At 33.5% G+C, this 17,773-nt stretch overlaps 4 protein-coding genes across 6 annotated transcripts in view; 2 read left to right on the top strand and 2 right to left on the bottom strand.

The window, feature by feature from the left end:
- Window positions 1–5,076, bottom strand: part of LOC119838786 (neuroglian) — a 42,038-nt gene extending 36,962 nt beyond the window's left edge. For all 3 annotated transcript variants that reach the window (XR_005288216.1, XR_005288217.1, XM_038364892.1), the window contains exons 1-3: window positions 4,919–5,076; window positions 4,477–4,558; window positions 597–723 (exon numbers count right to left, since the gene is read on the bottom strand). Coding sequence is in view for 1 of the 3 variants with exons in the window: in XM_038364892.1 (XP_038220820.1) it covers window positions 597–723; window positions 4,477–4,531 (182 nt within the window). In the remaining 2 variants the exon portion in view is untranslated. The remainder of the gene's footprint in view (window positions 1–596; window positions 724–4,476; window positions 4,559–4,918) is intronic.
- Window positions 5,077–6,487: 1,411 nt separating this feature from the next.
- LOC119838772 lies at window positions 6,488–7,842 on the top strand. Its single transcript, XM_038364874.1, has 2 exons — window positions 6,488–6,491; window positions 6,746–7,842. Exons 1-2 carry the CDS (start codon window positions 6,488–6,490, stop codon window positions 7,840–7,842), a joined length of 1,101 nt encoding a protein of 366 aa, XP_038220802.1.
- Window positions 7,843–7,864: 22 nt separating this feature from the next.
- LOC119838787 (scm-like with four MBT domains protein 1) lies at window positions 7,865–14,265 on the bottom strand. The gene is made up of 7 exons (XM_038364893.1): window positions 13,984–14,265; window positions 12,680–13,090; window positions 11,672–11,794; window positions 10,830–10,958; window positions 9,492–10,345; window positions 8,986–9,161; window positions 7,865–8,745 (listed from the first exon to the last, which is right to left on the bottom strand). The coding sequence occupies exons 1-7, from the start codon at window positions 14,053–14,055 to the stop codon at window positions 7,919–7,921; spliced, it is 2,592 nt and encodes an 863-aa protein (XP_038220821.1). The 5' UTR covers window positions 14,056–14,265; the 3' UTR covers window positions 7,865–7,918.
- A 983-nt stretch (window positions 14,266–15,248) lies between these two features.
- Window positions 15,249–17,767, top strand: LOC119838810 (CSC1-like protein 2). The gene has a single exon (XM_038364930.1). The coding sequence runs from the start codon at window positions 15,508–15,510 to the stop codon at window positions 17,746–17,748; it is 2,241 nt and encodes a 746-aa protein (XP_038220858.1). The 5' UTR covers window positions 15,249–15,507; the 3' UTR covers window positions 17,749–17,767.
- The last annotated feature ends 6 nt before the right edge of the window (window positions 17,768–17,773 follow it).

Raw genomic sequence — 17,773 nt, 5'->3', positions numbered from 1 at the left:
TTATAGCGCGTGTGAACAATGTAACGATGTCGTTCACATTCATTACAGATAAAAAAAATTTCCAATCAACTGTAGATAATGATATATTAAAGTAAGAAATATACCTACACGAATTCTAACTCTCTATATGTATTTAAGCTTTACTTAATAAAAGACAGTTTTATGTGCACCTTCTACTCCATCGTTCCTCCTTTTCCTCTAGTTAGTACATAGAAGAAATCGCTTTCAAGCTATAAGATCGCGTTATGTGCTTGGTTTTGTTTGCTGTATTTTTTTATTATTTACTTTATTAAAAAAAAAACTACCAGCTATAAATATATTTGTAGAAAAGGCGATACAAAAAATAAGGCCAATTACAAGTTTTCACATGTATATACAGTAAGAACGTAAATTAAAAATGTCGTTCAATAATCTAAATTACATCACGCAGATTTAATGTCTAAAATCTTTTTTGGACATCCGTTGGCCATAATTTTTTTTTCTTCTTACAGGAAAGATCAATATTCATCTCTTTCGTTAAGAAGTTGAAATTTGTACATGAGTTTGAAAAAAAAAAAAGATGTTTTTCATCATCCATCACCACAAACATCACTTACTTAGGCGCCGGCTCGCCCTCCGCCTCGCACTCGATGATGAACGGCTTGTCCACCTCCCCCGGCTGTGCCACTTGGAACAGCAGCTCCTCCACCGTCGGCTGTTTGACTATCCGCGGCGGTGACGTCACTGCGGGACCGGAGATATGGGTTAGACGCGTGTTTTGATAGTTTGAAACCAATGTTAGGTAGTAACGAGTTTAAAATAAATAATAAACTCAGTTGTTTAATACACTTTTTACAATTTTAATTGTTTACACAAAAATTGCATTTTTGACGTTGTTTTAACAATTACAAGCCTTTACTCTCTTTCTCTTTACAATAATCCCTTGTAGAACAAATCAAATGTCTTAACGTAATTAGTTTTTATTATCTGTATTGTGTTATACTTAAAACATCATCATAAATAACACATCATCATATATCATAATATAAGTTTAATGCTAATGAGTACAAACAAATGATTAATAAAAGGGGAATTCACTAAGTCAAGTTACACAAAGAACAATGAACATAAAAAATGCTGAATCAACCTCCGTTTTAAATTCACAAAACTAACACTTTCCAATCTCAACTTGCTACTGAAGGGGTTGTGTGTAGAGGGAGCAAGTTCATTATGCAACTTCATATTTAAGTGTTCCTGCTTTTGCTGTTCTATTAAGGTTCAGGTTTTATGTTAATATCAATGGCAGAAATTGCATGTAACAACACAATAGAAAACAAAGTATATTCAATTATATTTTTTTATTAAATGCTCAATTAACATTTCTTCAAACAAAGTAAATAGTAATAATATTCATAAAAATCTTGGTATAATAATTTTTATGATTGAAGAAGATTTAAAATAGACCATTTGCTTTTGTGAAATAGTGCAACAAACATACAAACTCATTCTCAGATTAGAAATAGCCTTATGATTAATTCCTATATCTCCTCACAGCCATATAAAATTATCTTTATACAATGTATAAAACTAAGATTAATAGTGCACTCCAATAAAACAATAGGAAAATATTTCCAGTTAAAACTATGTAGTCACGCCACCCTTGCACACAACAATCTATTCACCTTAGCATACAACAACCATTATAAAAAGTACTATTAAAACAAAAACAGTAAAGTAAAATAATAAAATACGCAGTTTAACTCTCATCCTTCACACACACATGAACACAAACATCAGTTCAAACAGAACACTTAAAAGATTCTATAGAACAACTGCATGAAAAGTAGAATAAAAACTTCAGCTGCATTCAGCGTTTGAAATAAAGGATTTTATGAACACAGGTTTACATAAAACATGAGATTCTACAATGGATGGTGAAAAGGATTTATGCAAGGATTATAACTGCAGCGGTGAGGCCGTGCCCTAATTACATTTTTGACTTGAATTAAGGTTAATGTTTAACTTAAATCACTATACTGGTGATAATAATTTGCCATTTCACTTATTTCAATATAATTTTGGGTCTATCCTATTTTTTATTAAAATTGTTGTATGTAGTAAAGCAAAGTGATTGTTATTGATAATAATAGATTATATAAGAGATTTAGTTTATATCCCAATTCTTATCAGTGTGGATAGAACTGTATCATTAATTTAGTGTATAGGTCATATTTACATACATTAACAGTGACATATTCATTAATTATAAAATATAAAATTAATGAAGTCAATAAATATATACTGGTTATATAAAGCCAAAGAGTTTGTTTGTTTCAATGCGCTAATCTCAGCAACTACTGGACTGATTTCAAAAATTCTTTAACCATTGAATCCCTCTGTGTGTTACAGGCAATGTATGTACCTCAGGCAAAGCCAGAGCAGAATGCTAGTCAATAATAAGCATAGGTTCATTATTTAATAGACAAATACAAAAGAACCTTTATTATTACTATATCAAAATAAAGTTTCTTTTGTTGTGTATTTACCAAACACAGAACATATTATAAGGAGTGGATTAAAATATATTTATTATAAGCAGACTACAAAAAAAAAATATATATTTCAAACAAATTAGAATATAGATGTGATTGATTTTATTATATTGATTGATAACTATGACTATGTGACCTGACAAATTTAATTTAGTATCTACAGATATATAAATATCCTGGAGTATGATCTCACTACATAGTATTAATCAAAATTGCCTTCCGCCATCTGTGTGTCTATTTGCTTAGATTTTTTAAAATTACGCAACAGATTTTGAAGGGTTTTTGTAATAGGTGGAGTGATTTAAGAGGAAGGTTTATATGTATAATAACATAGAAAAAAAAAGGGGAATGGTTTTACTCTGAATTTAAGATACACAAAGCCACGGGCAAAAGCTAATATTTGTTTCTGAGATAATGACATATGAACAGTATATTCTCAGTGCAAACCAATTATATTACACTTGCAAGTTATAAAGAAGTCAAGGTTGCTCCCCAATTGCTTTTAAATTGGTGATAGAAATCTAAATTTGTGTTATATATGTCACACATAGGTTTAGTATGTAGTTTATGAATAAAAATATAGAAGCTTTTGAATCTGCTAATTGAATATATAATATACTAGACGCTCATCCTGGCTCCTTCCTGATATCTAGATTCCTGCTTTATCCCAAGAAAGCATTTAATCAGAAAAAGTATCCTATCACCCAAACCAGCTCATACCATGTCTGTATTTCAAATTTCATCAAAATCCTTTCAATAGTTTCAGTGAAATTGACAAACAAACATCCAAACAAGCAAACTTTCACATTTATAATATTAGTGTGCAGAGTGATTGTATGGTTCAGTTATTTAGAAGTTTATTAAAGGTTGACTGCTTTCATACATCTTTCAAGAATAAATTAACGGATTTGTTTCCGCTTTGAATCTATTTATAAAAAACTAAAATGTTACTGACTAACATAGTGATCTATCAACACACAGCCCAAACCACTGGACGGTTTGGGCTGAAATTTGGCCTGCAGATAGATGTAATGACGAAGGCATCCACTAAGAAAAGGTTTTGATAAATTCTACCCCCAAGGGGATAAAATAAGGAAAATTTGTACTATGAAAATTTATTGGGACCATGTGGGTGAAGCTGCGGGCAACAGCTAACAGGATATTAAAAAATATGTGCAAAAACAAAGTTCTTATACAAAGCTAGGGCAGGTAGATACTTAGTGAGTAATAAATTGTGGCAGTGTTTTCTAGTATCTGGGTTTTTTGCATATCTAATATGTGTAAATGTGAAATCTACACTTTTTAAATTCTGTATTTATAGACAAGTAAGTTGTAGGTTAACTGGCAGTTTTGAATTATATTATATAGACTGGCTATATAACTACTTTTAGTTCACAGCTTTTCCCCATTGATTGCTGTAAATTACTCCTTGTGATGGAGGGAAAGCATACTTCTTACACAAACATAAATTAAATATTTCAAAATGACAGAATGGCATATTTATCTTCAGTAAAGACTTGATGCAAAAAATACGTTTTTATTATTATTATAAAAAATATATATGTACCTGAATATAAAAAGTTTTATCTTATTGGATTGAATGTTTACATAGTATTACATTATAAAGTAAATGTGGACTTGAAATGGTATTCATTAGAAGTTACACTTAAACAGTGACATTATAAAACAAAATTCTTTTTTTTATTATGATATACTTAAGATAACCTTAGATAACTTACTTCTGACAAGAAATTTAATATTTTAAACTTATACTCTATTGAATATGTTCGGTATTGCCGGAAGTTTATGTGAAAACATCCAGTACACTTGGTCAATATTAACCATAAAACCTGGTAAAAAACTAGTAACGCCTGTTGCGCGTTATGTAGATGCTTTTAGGATAGCTTTTATCAATAATTATTTATAGTAAATAATAGACACTTACACAGGGCCGCCGCTTGCGAAAGTATAGCGAAGAAACATATCACTTTAGTATCCATAATTGCAACGCTCTGCTGCCCGTTGATCTAATGAGAAATTAAAAATTTTAATAATACAAAAACATTTCGGCACACATGTTCACGGCACTCGATGACCTAATCCGAGTAAGCTCCCGTAATGACAACACCCACTAAAAATAGTAACAATATCACTCAACAGTTGAACCGTTATAACACAAGAGGTTGTATCACGACTTATTCAACGGTACCCGGCTTCTCAGCCCTTTTATTTACACTATTTTACTAAAATTAGCAATTACAAACCGCACAATCACATTACTACCGCTTTAATAAGTGGCCAGTGAATCGATTGATTTCTTATCAGTAACTCACTTTCTTATTCATTTTATTTTCTAAATGTTGATAAATTTTTATAATGAAAATTACCTATATCTTTATTTATAAAAACATCGTCGCGAAAAGCCGTGTAAATTATATTTACAGATAAAGGCGGGGCCTCTGAGATTCTCGTTTCGACAGTGATCAATTCAAGCACTGTCATAGACTACAAAGTTCTATACCAAACGTTGCTTTCGAGTCTCGCGTCAGCGGTTAACTATGCAGTAGCAATATAGCTGTTTCTATCAAATGAACGAGTAAATATATTTCTTTCTCTTTCTTAGGTCATAGACAATATATGAATGACAGTTAGTAATACCATATTTTCAAAATGTACCAAAAATATAGGAAATATAATACAAATTGGGCGATTAAAATAATTATAGATACCTATAATGCACTTTACGCACAATTAGGCACAATTTCCAAGACTTTTGTTGCACTAAAATTGCTACATTAATCACTACATAGCATAAAACAAAGTCGTTTTCCATCTGTGTCTGTATGCTTAGATCTTTAAAATTACTCAACCTGTTTTTATGTTTTTTTTTTTTTAAATAGATAGAGTGATTCGAGAAAAATGAGTCTCTTCAATTCCCTAATGAATGAAAAGGATAAGTGAAATTAATATATACATAAATATAATGGTAAATTACATTTATGAAGTAAGTAACACGACAGTGTATAAAATGAACACAGATACGAACCATAGACACAAAAAAACATCAAAGAGTAGTCGAGTACGAGCCTTGAAAGAAGTCTTGTCTATTTATTTATTTATTTATCTATTAATAAATAGATAAATAAATAAATAAATAAATATTTATAAGACTTGTCGACGAGTCTTAATGCTGGCAGGATTAACAAATTCCAAAGTTGAGGAAATTTGTTGTTAAAATATTAGAAATAAAAAAATATTTTTATTATATTAAAGAGAAAAATTAATTAACAGGTATTCCTCTTGACTTATTTTATTGAATATGGATTTTTCTTTATATATTTTACGCAAAAATATCGAAAATGTACATATAAATAATTAATTACTCTATTACGTATCAATATTTTCTGTCAGTTATTTAGGAATTTGTCTATACACATTTATTTCAGTATTTTAATGCTTTTGTTTCATTACAGTCAAGGAGGATTTAAGGGTTGAATCATGACTTTTTTCTACAATATTTCCGGTCTATAAAATTTAATTAACTTTCGATGTGGACTTCTTTCGTAGCGCAATATTTATTACTTGGAAGTTGGATTTTGATTTAAAATAATTTTGGATACGATATTTTAATTAAATTGACAACCCCCACTGTTTTTACATAGATGTATTATTAAATTGTTACGAGTTTAGAAATATGCAAACATTGTCTTTTGCGAAGACGCGCGAATTTCAACTTGAATAACTTGTCTTTTAATTTATTTAAATTTTTTAACAATTTATGGTGTCGAACTGGACACCATAAGAACTTTTTAGAGTATCTACTAAAATAATCTTCTTTTAATAGTAAAGAGGTAATTGACGTATATCCTATATAGACTGTTGCTATTGGATTTTTTTGATATGAAAAATCGTGTTGTAGGAAATCGAAATTATTGTATATAAAATAGCTACAAAAAATGGGTAAGACAGAGAACAGTCCTATGTTATTTTAAGTTATTACCAATTATATACTATGTATTAATTAATTAATATTATTTTATGTCTATAAATATAAAGTATACAGATAGAGAAGTAGAGATACGTGATTAAGCACGTTTCTCAATTTCTCTTTCAATTTGATTGGCATTAAAGCTAATTAAATTGAAATTGTGCGTCGCTCACCCATTTAATGTAAACAATAAATTATAAATGCTAAATATTATGCATTGTTTTAGATTTCACAGCTAACAGCATTAAAACGAGGCATAGCTTCTACACAAATAGGACGAGAAGTACAGTATCAGGGGATACAAAGACATTTTCTAAATCAGATGTCAATGTTTGCAAACCAAGACCTATCAATATACACGAACGGGAGATTCTCAGTATAAAGAGTAGTTGCGGTGAATATTATAAAAGGTACGAACATGATGAGATACCAGTTAAAGACGATACTTCAAACGATAATTCATTCAAAGAGGATCGCACCTCAGCTGGAGCAAAGGACTCCATAACGAATTCAGATTTAGATAAATTAGAATTTAAAATTCTTAACACAATGTCCCAGGAGTTGCAGACGGAAGATATGTCCATTGAAAGCCTAGAATCAAACATTAAGTTATTCAAAATAACCGTGCAAGAAATATTCGATAACTTTTATGCTAACTTACAAGATTATGAATTTTACAAAAGAAAATATAATGAGATTTTAGCTAAAAATCAGGAAGATATAGTTCAAGAGATGGAGGATTTCATAAAAGATATGATTCAACATATTATTTCGTCAGACAATTCTGCAACTAACAGTAAAACTCAAACAAGGGACAAAAGTGTCTCTTTTGATTTGCCGTCAGAAAGAAGTCCCTTGTCAACGGTGGAAGCGTATAGAAACCAAAATTATTCGACTGATTCTACTTTTGATGAAAGTTCTAATTATAAGCCAGGCTCAAATAAAAAAGAAGAAACGCTTAACATATATCTATTAACAGGCACTCCGTATGTCGCAATCAGAATGAATAATCGTAATTTGTTATCAGACATGAATGTACGAGATTCGGTTTTGGATGAGATAGAAGGGCAACTGGCTTCAGCTGAGAACATAAAAAAGATAGCGGCAAAGAAGTTGCAATTAGAAAAATATGTAACCCAACAGAGAGTGCAAACCAGCAGGGAAAGAGATATACCGATAAAAATCTCAAGTGCTAAAAAGGATATACCTCTTAATGAAGATTTCATCAACAACAATAATAGCCAAGAACAGAGCATCAAGTCATTTATGTCCAAAATCTGTAATTACATTTGCAAGAGATTCCGGAAATCCTCTTTTAACTAAATGTGAAAATGAAACGAAAAAATATTTCAACAATACTTTATTGAAGACTAGACAATTAAATACAGGAACTAACTAATTATATGTCACCATTATCTTCAAAATTGATTATATAATACCACCTAACCATTGTAATGTGTTTACATAATTGTACTGCGAACTCCTTTTTCATATGTAAGAAGTCTCTGATGATCGGCAAGTCCAACATAATAAATGCTTGGCCGTCGATCTCCTCTTGTTTCATTTTCTCGGCAATAAGTTTACAATCATCAGTGCTGATCAGATAGTTGTATACATCATCTACGGACCAGTGTAGTGGGTTTGGGGCGAGTTTAGTTTTCCCTTTGATCCAGGTCATTGGCGCGTCTTTCTCGAACATTTTGTTATCTGATGGCAATGGATCGTCGAAATTGAATTTGAGTTTCTTCAGTTCAGGTTCCTCGCTATCGGATACGTCTGATATGTTCTTGGCATCTCTGGAATTGCAACTGCTCTCATTATCGTTTTCCGTATCGCTCTCGTGCGTCTGTTTCTTCGCGCACGTGTTGCTGTAAATAGTTTCGACGTCCTTCTTGTCCCAGTGCGCCTCTTTCATTTGCAACGCGAAGTTTGGCAGCTTCGCTCCGCGGGTTTTCATCTCCATTTTTGGGTAGTTGTTCTTTGCTTCTCTCTTTCGTCGTGTGCCCCGTTTGTAGTCTGACATGCTTTCTGGCGAGTTTGGTCTGGTGCCGGACTCTGAGGGCGGCGTGGAAGCGGCGCTGTGTTCGCTTTCAACAGATTCTCCATCTTTATGCGTGTCTACTTCGGGTGGCGGTTCCTTTTCACGCTTTTCTGGTGCGGCCTTCTTTTTCTTTCGGCGTCCGTTGACGCTCCCTTTGGGACGCCCACGACGTTCTGTTCCGTTATCTACAATTTAACAAAAAACATATTTTGTGTTTTGTTTCTTATAAATCTTCATTTATCTATTATATAAGTTGTTTTAACGATACATATTTTTAATTAAACATTTTAGTTTTTCGCGAAGTAATACTACATTATTTCGACCTGCAATAAATATTCTTCAATAAATTAATAAAAAGTTAATGGCATCAGAATAATATTAACTTATAGAGCGCAAGTTTCTGGCAATTTCCTCTGTATACTCACGGAAAGTACTCTTATCGACATTCTGGCAGTTATTGGGGCAAATGTCGGGGCATGCGGTGGGCCCGAACAGCGAGGGGCAAGCTTGCAGCCTCACACACACGGAGCGGCAGAACGCGCTCAGCTGGCTCGCTGACGTCGCTATGGGCACATACGCGTGGTACGTGCTGGTTTTTAACCTGGAGCAGAATTGGTTTTAGGAATTATTATAGGATAAAGGTTGGGATAAATCTGATTTTAAAATAGAAAATTATACATATTATGGACATATAATGTGGAGCGTGCTTGAGTCAAAAATCCGAACGTACGCGTCATACGTGCTAATTTTGGTCTGGAGTATTTAAGAATTAGTGAAGTACAATGGTTGGAAGATGCAGGTTTTTAATCTGTAAGTTTATATATATCTATATACATTGGACCGACTGGCGAGTGGCAGGATTTGAGTCGCACACAGAATGCGTTACTCAGACATTTTGTCCAAGTTACTTTGAAAAAAGTTTAAAACTTACTTCGCTCTGAGCATTTCCAGTCTCATTCCCTCCTCAGGTGGACCCTCAGTCTCCCAATCCTTCAGCAACTTGGCCGGTTTATACGAAGCCGATATTATCTTATTCAAAACTTCCTTTAGCACCAAACACAACGGCCCGGGGCCCACGTGCTTAGGTAACTGCGACAATTTGTTCCTACTTATCGACGGCCCGGCGTAACACTTGTAATTAAAGAAGATCCTATCACACCACTCTTCAGTCTTCTTCAATTCCTCTCGAACCTTCTTTTCTTCTTGTTTCGGCGGTTCTTTGGGATTTACGTCTGGTATGTGCAACTCGTAATTGTTACTATCGCACCAGCCCACTGGAAAGAGTAGATCACTGTCTTGCGAGTACCAGAATTTCTCCCCAATTGGTATCAGCTCCACCAGAACCATATGTTCGGCTATTCTGTCTACGGATGCGACGTAAATCTCATCTTGGTGCAATGGATGGGCGGCTTCTAACATCATGTTGGCTTCAATGCCCTTTAGCAGATCTTTCTTCCCAAAGCAGTATTCTGGAGCGGGGACTGAGGAGGTTTTGGACAAATATTCGTCCCAATCGAATTCTTTGCAGGTCTTTGGTGGTCTGAAGGTTATGTTATTTTGTTTCGCGAAACCAATAGGGTATATGTAGGGGTGCATGTTATCGCAGAGCCATGCCATTTTAGTGTCCTCGTAATCTTCTAAATGATCGTCGAGGACTACTAGGAAATGGAGGTTGTTGAATATCTTGGTAACCGTGGCTGGTCTGATGGTTTTCATGTCGGAAGGACTTAGAGCCTCTAGCTTCATGCCTGTGGAGAAACTGTGTGCTTCGTAGGTTGGGTTTGGCTGTGGAAAGATAGAGGATTATAGATTTTTTAATAAATGATTTTTACAAACTACTGTTACTTACAATAAAAATGTAAATAAGATTTTAAATTTATATGCATGTTTCCACAAATTCACTAACACAATAGAACTTTCGTAGAAAAAGTTTTGTAACTCTTCAAATAAATAAATTAATTCCTGATCTTAATGAAATATAGACTACTAGCTGCGGCCCGCGGTTGCACCCGCGTTAGTCCGTATTCTGTCGGAATATCGGGATAAAAAGTTGCCTATATGTTATTCCAATTGTCCAGCTGTCTACGTACCAAATTTCATTGCAATCGGTTCAGTAGTTTTTGCGTGAAAGAGCAACAAACACACACACATCCTTACAAACTTTCGCATTTGTAATATTAAGTAGGATAGGATAAAATCAATGTAATCTTTTCTCATGCATTACTACATTAATTTACAGTTAGAAGTGTTATGGGGATGAAATACTTACCAGAAACAAGTCAGCTGGTGTGGGCTCCTTGATAGACTCTTCGGCACTCTGTCTCAACTGAGTGCTCAGTTTGTTCTTACAGGAGAATTTGTTCACTTTCCCTGGATATTTGAACTGCCATGGAGAACCCTGGAAATGAGTATTTTAATGATAAAATGTTAAATATAATATATTTATATTATCAAGCCAAAATTTCCTAATACTTTTTTGTTTTTTATGCATTTTTAAATAATATTTAAGTAATACAATAATGGCAGGAAATCTCTCCCACCTCTAACTGAACCTACTCATTCTATTTCCACCAGATATACCTAATTAAAATGATTTTGATACACAAACATTTCGAAACAGACGAAGGGTCTGGAGCTACAAAGTTAAAGAATGTCAGTCACACAGTGTGTTTACAGCACAGTGATTCACATATTAGATATCTCATTTAATCTTGAAATCATAATTATCCTCGTCTTTGCAGCTAAGTTAAAAAACTATATGTTTGACCATATTTGAACTTGTTTTTAACTTTCCCTAAATCTCACCAAATTTGCTTAATTGGTTAAGCAGAGAAAGCGCAACACAATTAACATTTATAAAATAAGTATAACTAGCTGCGCCCCGCGGTTTCACCCGTGTAAGTCCGTAACCCGTAGGAATATCGGAATATAAAGTTGCCTATATGTTATTCCAGTTGTTCAGCTGTCTACGTACCAAATTTCATTACAATCGGTTCAGTAGTTTTTGCGTGAAAGAGCAACAAACACACACACATCCTTACAAACTTTCGCATTTATGATATTAGTAGGAAGGATATTAGGAAGGATTAGGATAGGATAATTGACAATTACCTTATTAGTCACAGAACCAAAGCTGTTGATCCTGGGATTGGAAAAGAACAACCAGAATTGAGGCAAATCATCATCAGCTCCATCGTAACGCAATAGCAATCGACCACCCACATTTTCATCCACCTGTATAAATATAAGATTAATATTTTCTATTCTACTGATATAGTTAGTATACACAGATAATGTATTATTAATAATATGTGTTCAAATTTATAAATTTCTTTAAGAATAGAAATAACCGGATCACGAAGCGGGATTTGAACCAACGTTACTCGCCATAACGTAGCAACGCGTGACCTCTCCGCAATAAACGATCGCACCTCAATAATTTCTTCTCTTTCGGTTTTATGTGAACAGAGACACTACTGGGCCGTTTTAATCCAGCCTTATGATCAATCTTTATGCATTCTTAAAATAAACTCTCATATAAAGCATTTGAATGCTATAAAACTAAAATTTATATTATTTTTTATTAATTTATATTAAATTAATAGAATATAGATTATTCTAATACAACATTGAGACTAAATTATAATGGGCACAGCACATTCAAAGGCACAAGTGGCATGTATCATCATTATTGATATTTATTTAATTGAACATTTATTTGTATCGGGTTAATGGCACAATTATGAATATAAAATACTAGGTATTTATTTAAGATATGTATAATATGATACATTATATTATATGGTTAGAAGACTGCTTCTAATCTTAATGGTCTTTAAAAACTAATAACTTTCATGAATGAAAATACAATTCTAACAAATATAATATTTACATGTTAATTAAAATGGCAAAACAAACAAAAATTTATTGTAAAATAAACTAGCTAAGCTGGGAGATTTTTTTGTAAAAGACTATGTTATAAGTTGGATATATTCTTCCATGTTATCTATTATCTTTTATGTAGCTTATAATTTCAGAGGAATTAAGTGAAATATTTTTTGTGACTTATAGAATATCCACATATGAAGAATTCACTATGTTTATTGCAAATGAACTTACAGTTGCAATCCAATATTTGTAAGGGTCTATAAGGTTCTGAATCTCCACTTTCATGCCAACCTTGATCCTGTCTATTGGAGATAGACCTTTATTATTCAATGCTTCAATCGAGACCGACTGGCCAACGAGCAAAGCCTTCTTCATAATCTCTATGATGGTATCGCCACATTTTTCATTGATTTCATCGGGAGGCTCTATCAATTCATCATACTTTCCACACCAGCCTAACGGATGGACCTTTGTATTTGATATATCACACCAGAAGTCATTTTCTGCTCCTATAAATTTTATTCTTAAGAGGTGTCCACACACCATGGTAATATTGGCTATCCAGTAAACATCTGGGTTATTTTTGTGGCATACTTCAAGGAGCATTCCCTGTTTGATTCCATTGAAAAGACTAAGCTCGACCTAAACAATGAAAAGCTTGTCAGGAGATTTATTATAAAATATAATTCATAAAGGTGTACTGTAAAAAACTCAATTATTTCTTTTTGCTTTGATCCTTATGTTAAACAGACAAATGGTAATAGATAATTAGCAAAGATCTATTATTAAAAAGATATCCAAGAAATTAATACAATTTACTACTTACTACATAGTAGCAAAAAAAAATGAATTAGCTACAAAAATGTTCATTTATGTGGTGTAATCTTTTTCTATGTATACACATGATTTTTAAATGATTTAATACAGAAAAAGGGAAGATAAAAATTGCAATCATTTTTTCTCATGTTACTCATAAATTGCAGAAATAATAAAGCATATAAAATGTTGTCCTAAATTAAATGTTTTATTTAACATAAAAATATGAAAATCTATTTTTCACACTTTGTTTTCAATGAAAGAAAGACTTGGGAGATACAGTGACAAATATATTTAAAACAGAAATTTTGTTATTTAATAACAACTCAACAAAGAATTGTTGAAACAATCAATATTCAGTATGCCCTAAACATCGAATATCTTGTATAATAAAAAATGTAATGAGGTGGCGTAATTAATATCGCGATAGTTACGGTAATATGTTTATTTTAAATGTATCAATTTACATTTATCACTAAATGCAGTAAGCTTAATGAATAAAACTAAGAAATAATTTATAATATGTACCTATCTTAAACTTCCTCACTTTTTCCTTTATCATTCTAAATATAGACAATATGTTATGAATTTTTGTCGCTCTTTACTATTGATGATATAGTAATGATTTTTCAATTCATTTATTATCAACTTACCTGCGTATACAAATATTGAGTATCAGTTATATTTATAAGGTATTTATTATACAACTTTATACTTACGTGAGAAAATAATTCTTCAGGGACAGGAACGCTTTTATTATTTTCTAAATAATTATTCCAATCGAAATCCATGACTTATACAAAAAGAAACGTTAACTAGAATATTATATATTGAAATAGATATTCAAAATCACTATTATAGTTTTTCTCCAGAAATTCAGTTCATGTTCGTCTTCAAGGTTCAAGTTTGATTGAGAATTGAATAAAAATTCACTGTACAATTCAAAATCTCTACATATGTCTATCTCTTTTTAATACACAAGATTTAATTATTTTGTCCTCTTTTAATGTTTTTCGGAAATTATTTAGAACCGAACAAGATATTTCATTACTATCAATATTTAGCACTAATAGATATTTACAACATAATCGTTATATTCCATTTCAATAATTGTGATTTGTTATTATTATGTATCTTAGCAATGCAATTCGAATTATGCACATTAAAATATTGTCCTAAAATCCATAAAATCAGTCAATCAATCAGTGAGTGAATAAAAGAAACAAAAACATAAATGCAGACATGACATAAAATTTACAAAATAATGTAACAACAAAAAAGAACAATAACAACTGAACAATTACAAATATATTTTGTATTTGTATCAATTTGTTCATATTCAATAACAAGTATCCGATAAAAATTTACATTTTTCGTAAAAAAAAATTTAAAATTTTAATTAAATAAAAAAAAACATTTATTCGCTTTAGGCAATATCATTGCAGAATATGGAAAACTTGATAATTTATTTGTGTACTTTCACTGATCCGTAGTTGACTTGGTTTAAATTAGTAATTATTATTATCATTAAAATGCGTATCTATTTGAGGTGTACATAAAACGAAACGTTACAGTGTTGCAATATATAAGTTAGCTAATTTACTAATGTTTAGGATGTTTATTTGGTTGAAATTTTTTATTTTTTCATCCGTAGATGACGTAATCGATTTAATATTTTTCTTATGTAGACTCTGAATAAGAGCAAGTGAGACAATTAATTTGACTCTATAGTTAAAGTGTTTTTTGCACTGTATTTATTAGTACATTTACCGATCAAAGTTTGAGGCAATATGTGTTACGATAAATACGTCAAAATCATTCAGTCAATGGTCGGATAATTACATGAAGTTGTGGGTGTTATACAGTTATATTGAACAATTGCATTCTCTTACTTCTTATCTACACTGTGGACTGTCTTTCCCTATTCTCTGTCTACGGATGTAACATTTTATAGAGGCAACACAAGGTTGTTGTCAAAAGTCAGATTCATTTACGTCTACAAGCGTAACGTCAAATTAATTATATCAATATTGTCAGAATCCAATCATTACTCATATTTTGTCGCTCATTTACATTAAAGACGAAGCAATACGATTAAATATCATACAATATACAAATTGCATCGAGTTAGATATTCTTCTTCCTGTGTATTAAGTGATTTGTGGCGTCACAGCAAATACGTTTAGTGTTTTAATTATGTGAATACCCTTTCACTGCCTGTGCCTTGTGTTGAAATATCAACAATGAGTCGTTTTACATCAAATGGAATTTTGTACACTTTACCAGCTAACACCTCGAATGGAACTGACGACGAGGGTTGCATGCTATGGAATCAAACACAGAACGTTATAATTACTGGTGCATACAACGGAATTCCACAGACCTTGATACTTAATGTTATATCATGGATATGTTTAATTTTATTGTTCACCGTGTTACGTCGCACGGCTTGGAACTACGGGCGTATGGCTTTAGTGCAACGATCGAAGAATCGATGGACAAATTTGTTCTACCGCGGGGGTGACGACGACGCCTTAGTCGACCGCCGGAGGAACGACGAGTCTCTCAGTATCGATGAGGGCTTCTTTACATGGCTTCCGGCCGTGTTCCGTCTCACCCGGGAGCAAGTGCTTGCCAAGTGTGGCCCCGATGCGGTGCATTACCTCTCTTTTCAGAGACATTCAATAACATTGATGTTTATTGTCACTTTAGTGTCCATTGGTATCATTTTACCAATAAACTTTCAAGGAACAAATTTACAAGTGGATGCAAGCACCTTCAGTAGGACCACTCTGTCCAATTTAAACGGTAGATCTTATTGGCTATGGGTTCATACCCTGATAAGTATCTCATTTTTGCCTATATCAGTGTTGATTATGAGGAGGTGTACTGGGAGAAAACCTGCTCCAACCTGCATGACTGGAACGATAATGATAACGAATATATCAAGGGCTGATAGGAATGAAGCAACAATTAGAGCTTATTTTTCCCATAATTTTCCACACATACAGATTGTGGATCTGAGACTAGCGTTTAATGTTAACAAGCTTATTGATGTGCAAGAGAGAAAGGAAATGGTGACAGAAGCTTTACTCTATACAGACACATATTTTAAGAAGACTGGGAAGCGTATAATGGTGCGGCCACAGCTGTTTGGACCTGAAGTGGATGCTCTTGAGTTCTATACAAATGAAGAGAAACGGTTGAAAGACGAAGCCAAGAGATGCCGGGCGATTGTTCTCAATGATCCGCTAGGTATTGCCTTTTTAACTTTACCCTCATACCAATTAGCAGAACATGTTATTAACCATTTCAGCCTACACCGTGGATGGGTCCTATCACATGCCACTAACCCCTCTGATATAATCTGGGAAAACCTTAGCGTCCAACCAGGGGTATGGTATGTCAAGGCCATCATAGTTAACTTTTGTCTATTCATTGTTCTCTTCTTTTTAACTACACCAGCAATCATAGTCAATTTGGTTAACAATATAATTGTAAAACCAGAAACCGTTAACAGGATAACCAGCTTGATGTTTGATTTTCTGCCTACTCTACTACTCTGGACGATGGCGGCGGTGATGCCGGCCATTGTTTCGTTTTCTGACAAATTTTTGTCACATTGGACTAAGTCGCAACAGAACTATTCGATTATGACGAAAACAGTAACTTTTCTCCTTCTCATGACCTTGATATTGCCATCTTTGGGACTGGCTAGCGCTGACGCGTTCGTCGGTTGGACGTTGCATCACGAGAATGACACGATGCGATGGGACTGCGTGTTTTTGCCCGATAAGGGCGCCTTCTTTGTGAATTACGTCATAACCTCTGGGTTCATCGGTACGTCCCTTGAACTGATACGCTTCCCCGAGCTTTTCCTATATGTGTGGTATCTCTTGCAATCAAAATCTAAAGCGGAAAAAAGTTACGTAAAGAAGGCGATTCTTTATGAATTTCCCTTCGGTGTGCATTACGCTTGGAGTTTAGCAATCTTTTCCATTACCATGGTGTACAGTCTTGCGTGTCCGTTGATTGCTCCATTCGGGCTCATTTACTTTATCTTTAAGCATATCGGGGATAAGCACAACTTGTACTTCGCGTACGGGCCGAGCGACATGAGCGGGGTTGGGGGAGGCCGTATACACTCTACGGCTGTACGGCTAATCCGAGTATCCGTATTACTTTTGCTCATCAATATGGCTGCGTGGGCCGGTTTACGTGCTGGCTTCGAAGCGAGAACGATCATTTTAATAATGGCCTCTATTGTTGCGTTTGGTACATTTTTGTTGCTCAGCCCATTCCCCAGCTGTACTCCGCCTGCTCCTCTGCAGGAGGAGTCAAGTGTGAGGCCACAGGAGTACACGGCCCCGGTTCTGTTGCGGCCGGTAGACTCGACTCCTGTCTCCACGCCCTCGACACCGGATTATGGTGCATCATCACCCGTAGTCAATATTGCCTATAACCCAGAGCCTATAAATATATAAATGTTTTTAAAAGTATTCGTTATAA

The sequence above is a fragment of the Zerene cesonia genome, unplaced genomic scaffold (genome assembly GCF_012273895.1).
Source record: "Zerene cesonia ecotype Mississippi unplaced genomic scaffold, Zerene_cesonia_1.1 Zces_u005, whole genome shotgun sequence".
In the NCBI taxonomy this organism is placed as follows: domain Eukaryota; kingdom Metazoa; phylum Arthropoda; class Insecta; order Lepidoptera; family Pieridae; genus Zerene; species Zerene cesonia.
This window is presented reverse-complemented; position numbering and strand designations above follow the sequence as displayed.

Bases quoted from the DNA above. Each gene is read 5' to 3' on its own strand.
- LOC119838787 (XM_038364893.1), bottom strand. From the start codon at position 14,055: ATGGATTTCGATTGGAATAATTATTTAGAAAATAATAAAAGCGTTCCT. The intron at 13,091-13,983 runs GTAAGTATAAAG...TTCATTGTTTAG, and splicing joins CTGAAGAATTATTTTCTCAC to GTCGAGCTTAGTCTTTTCAA. The intron at 10,959-11,671 runs GTAATTGTCAAT...ACTCATTTCCAG, and splicing joins TTGGTTCTGTGACTAATAAG to GGTTCTCCATGGCAGTTCAA.
- LOC119838810 (XM_038364930.1), top strand. From the start codon at position 15,508: ATGAGTCGTTTTACATCAAATGGAATTTTGTACACTTTACCAGCTAAC.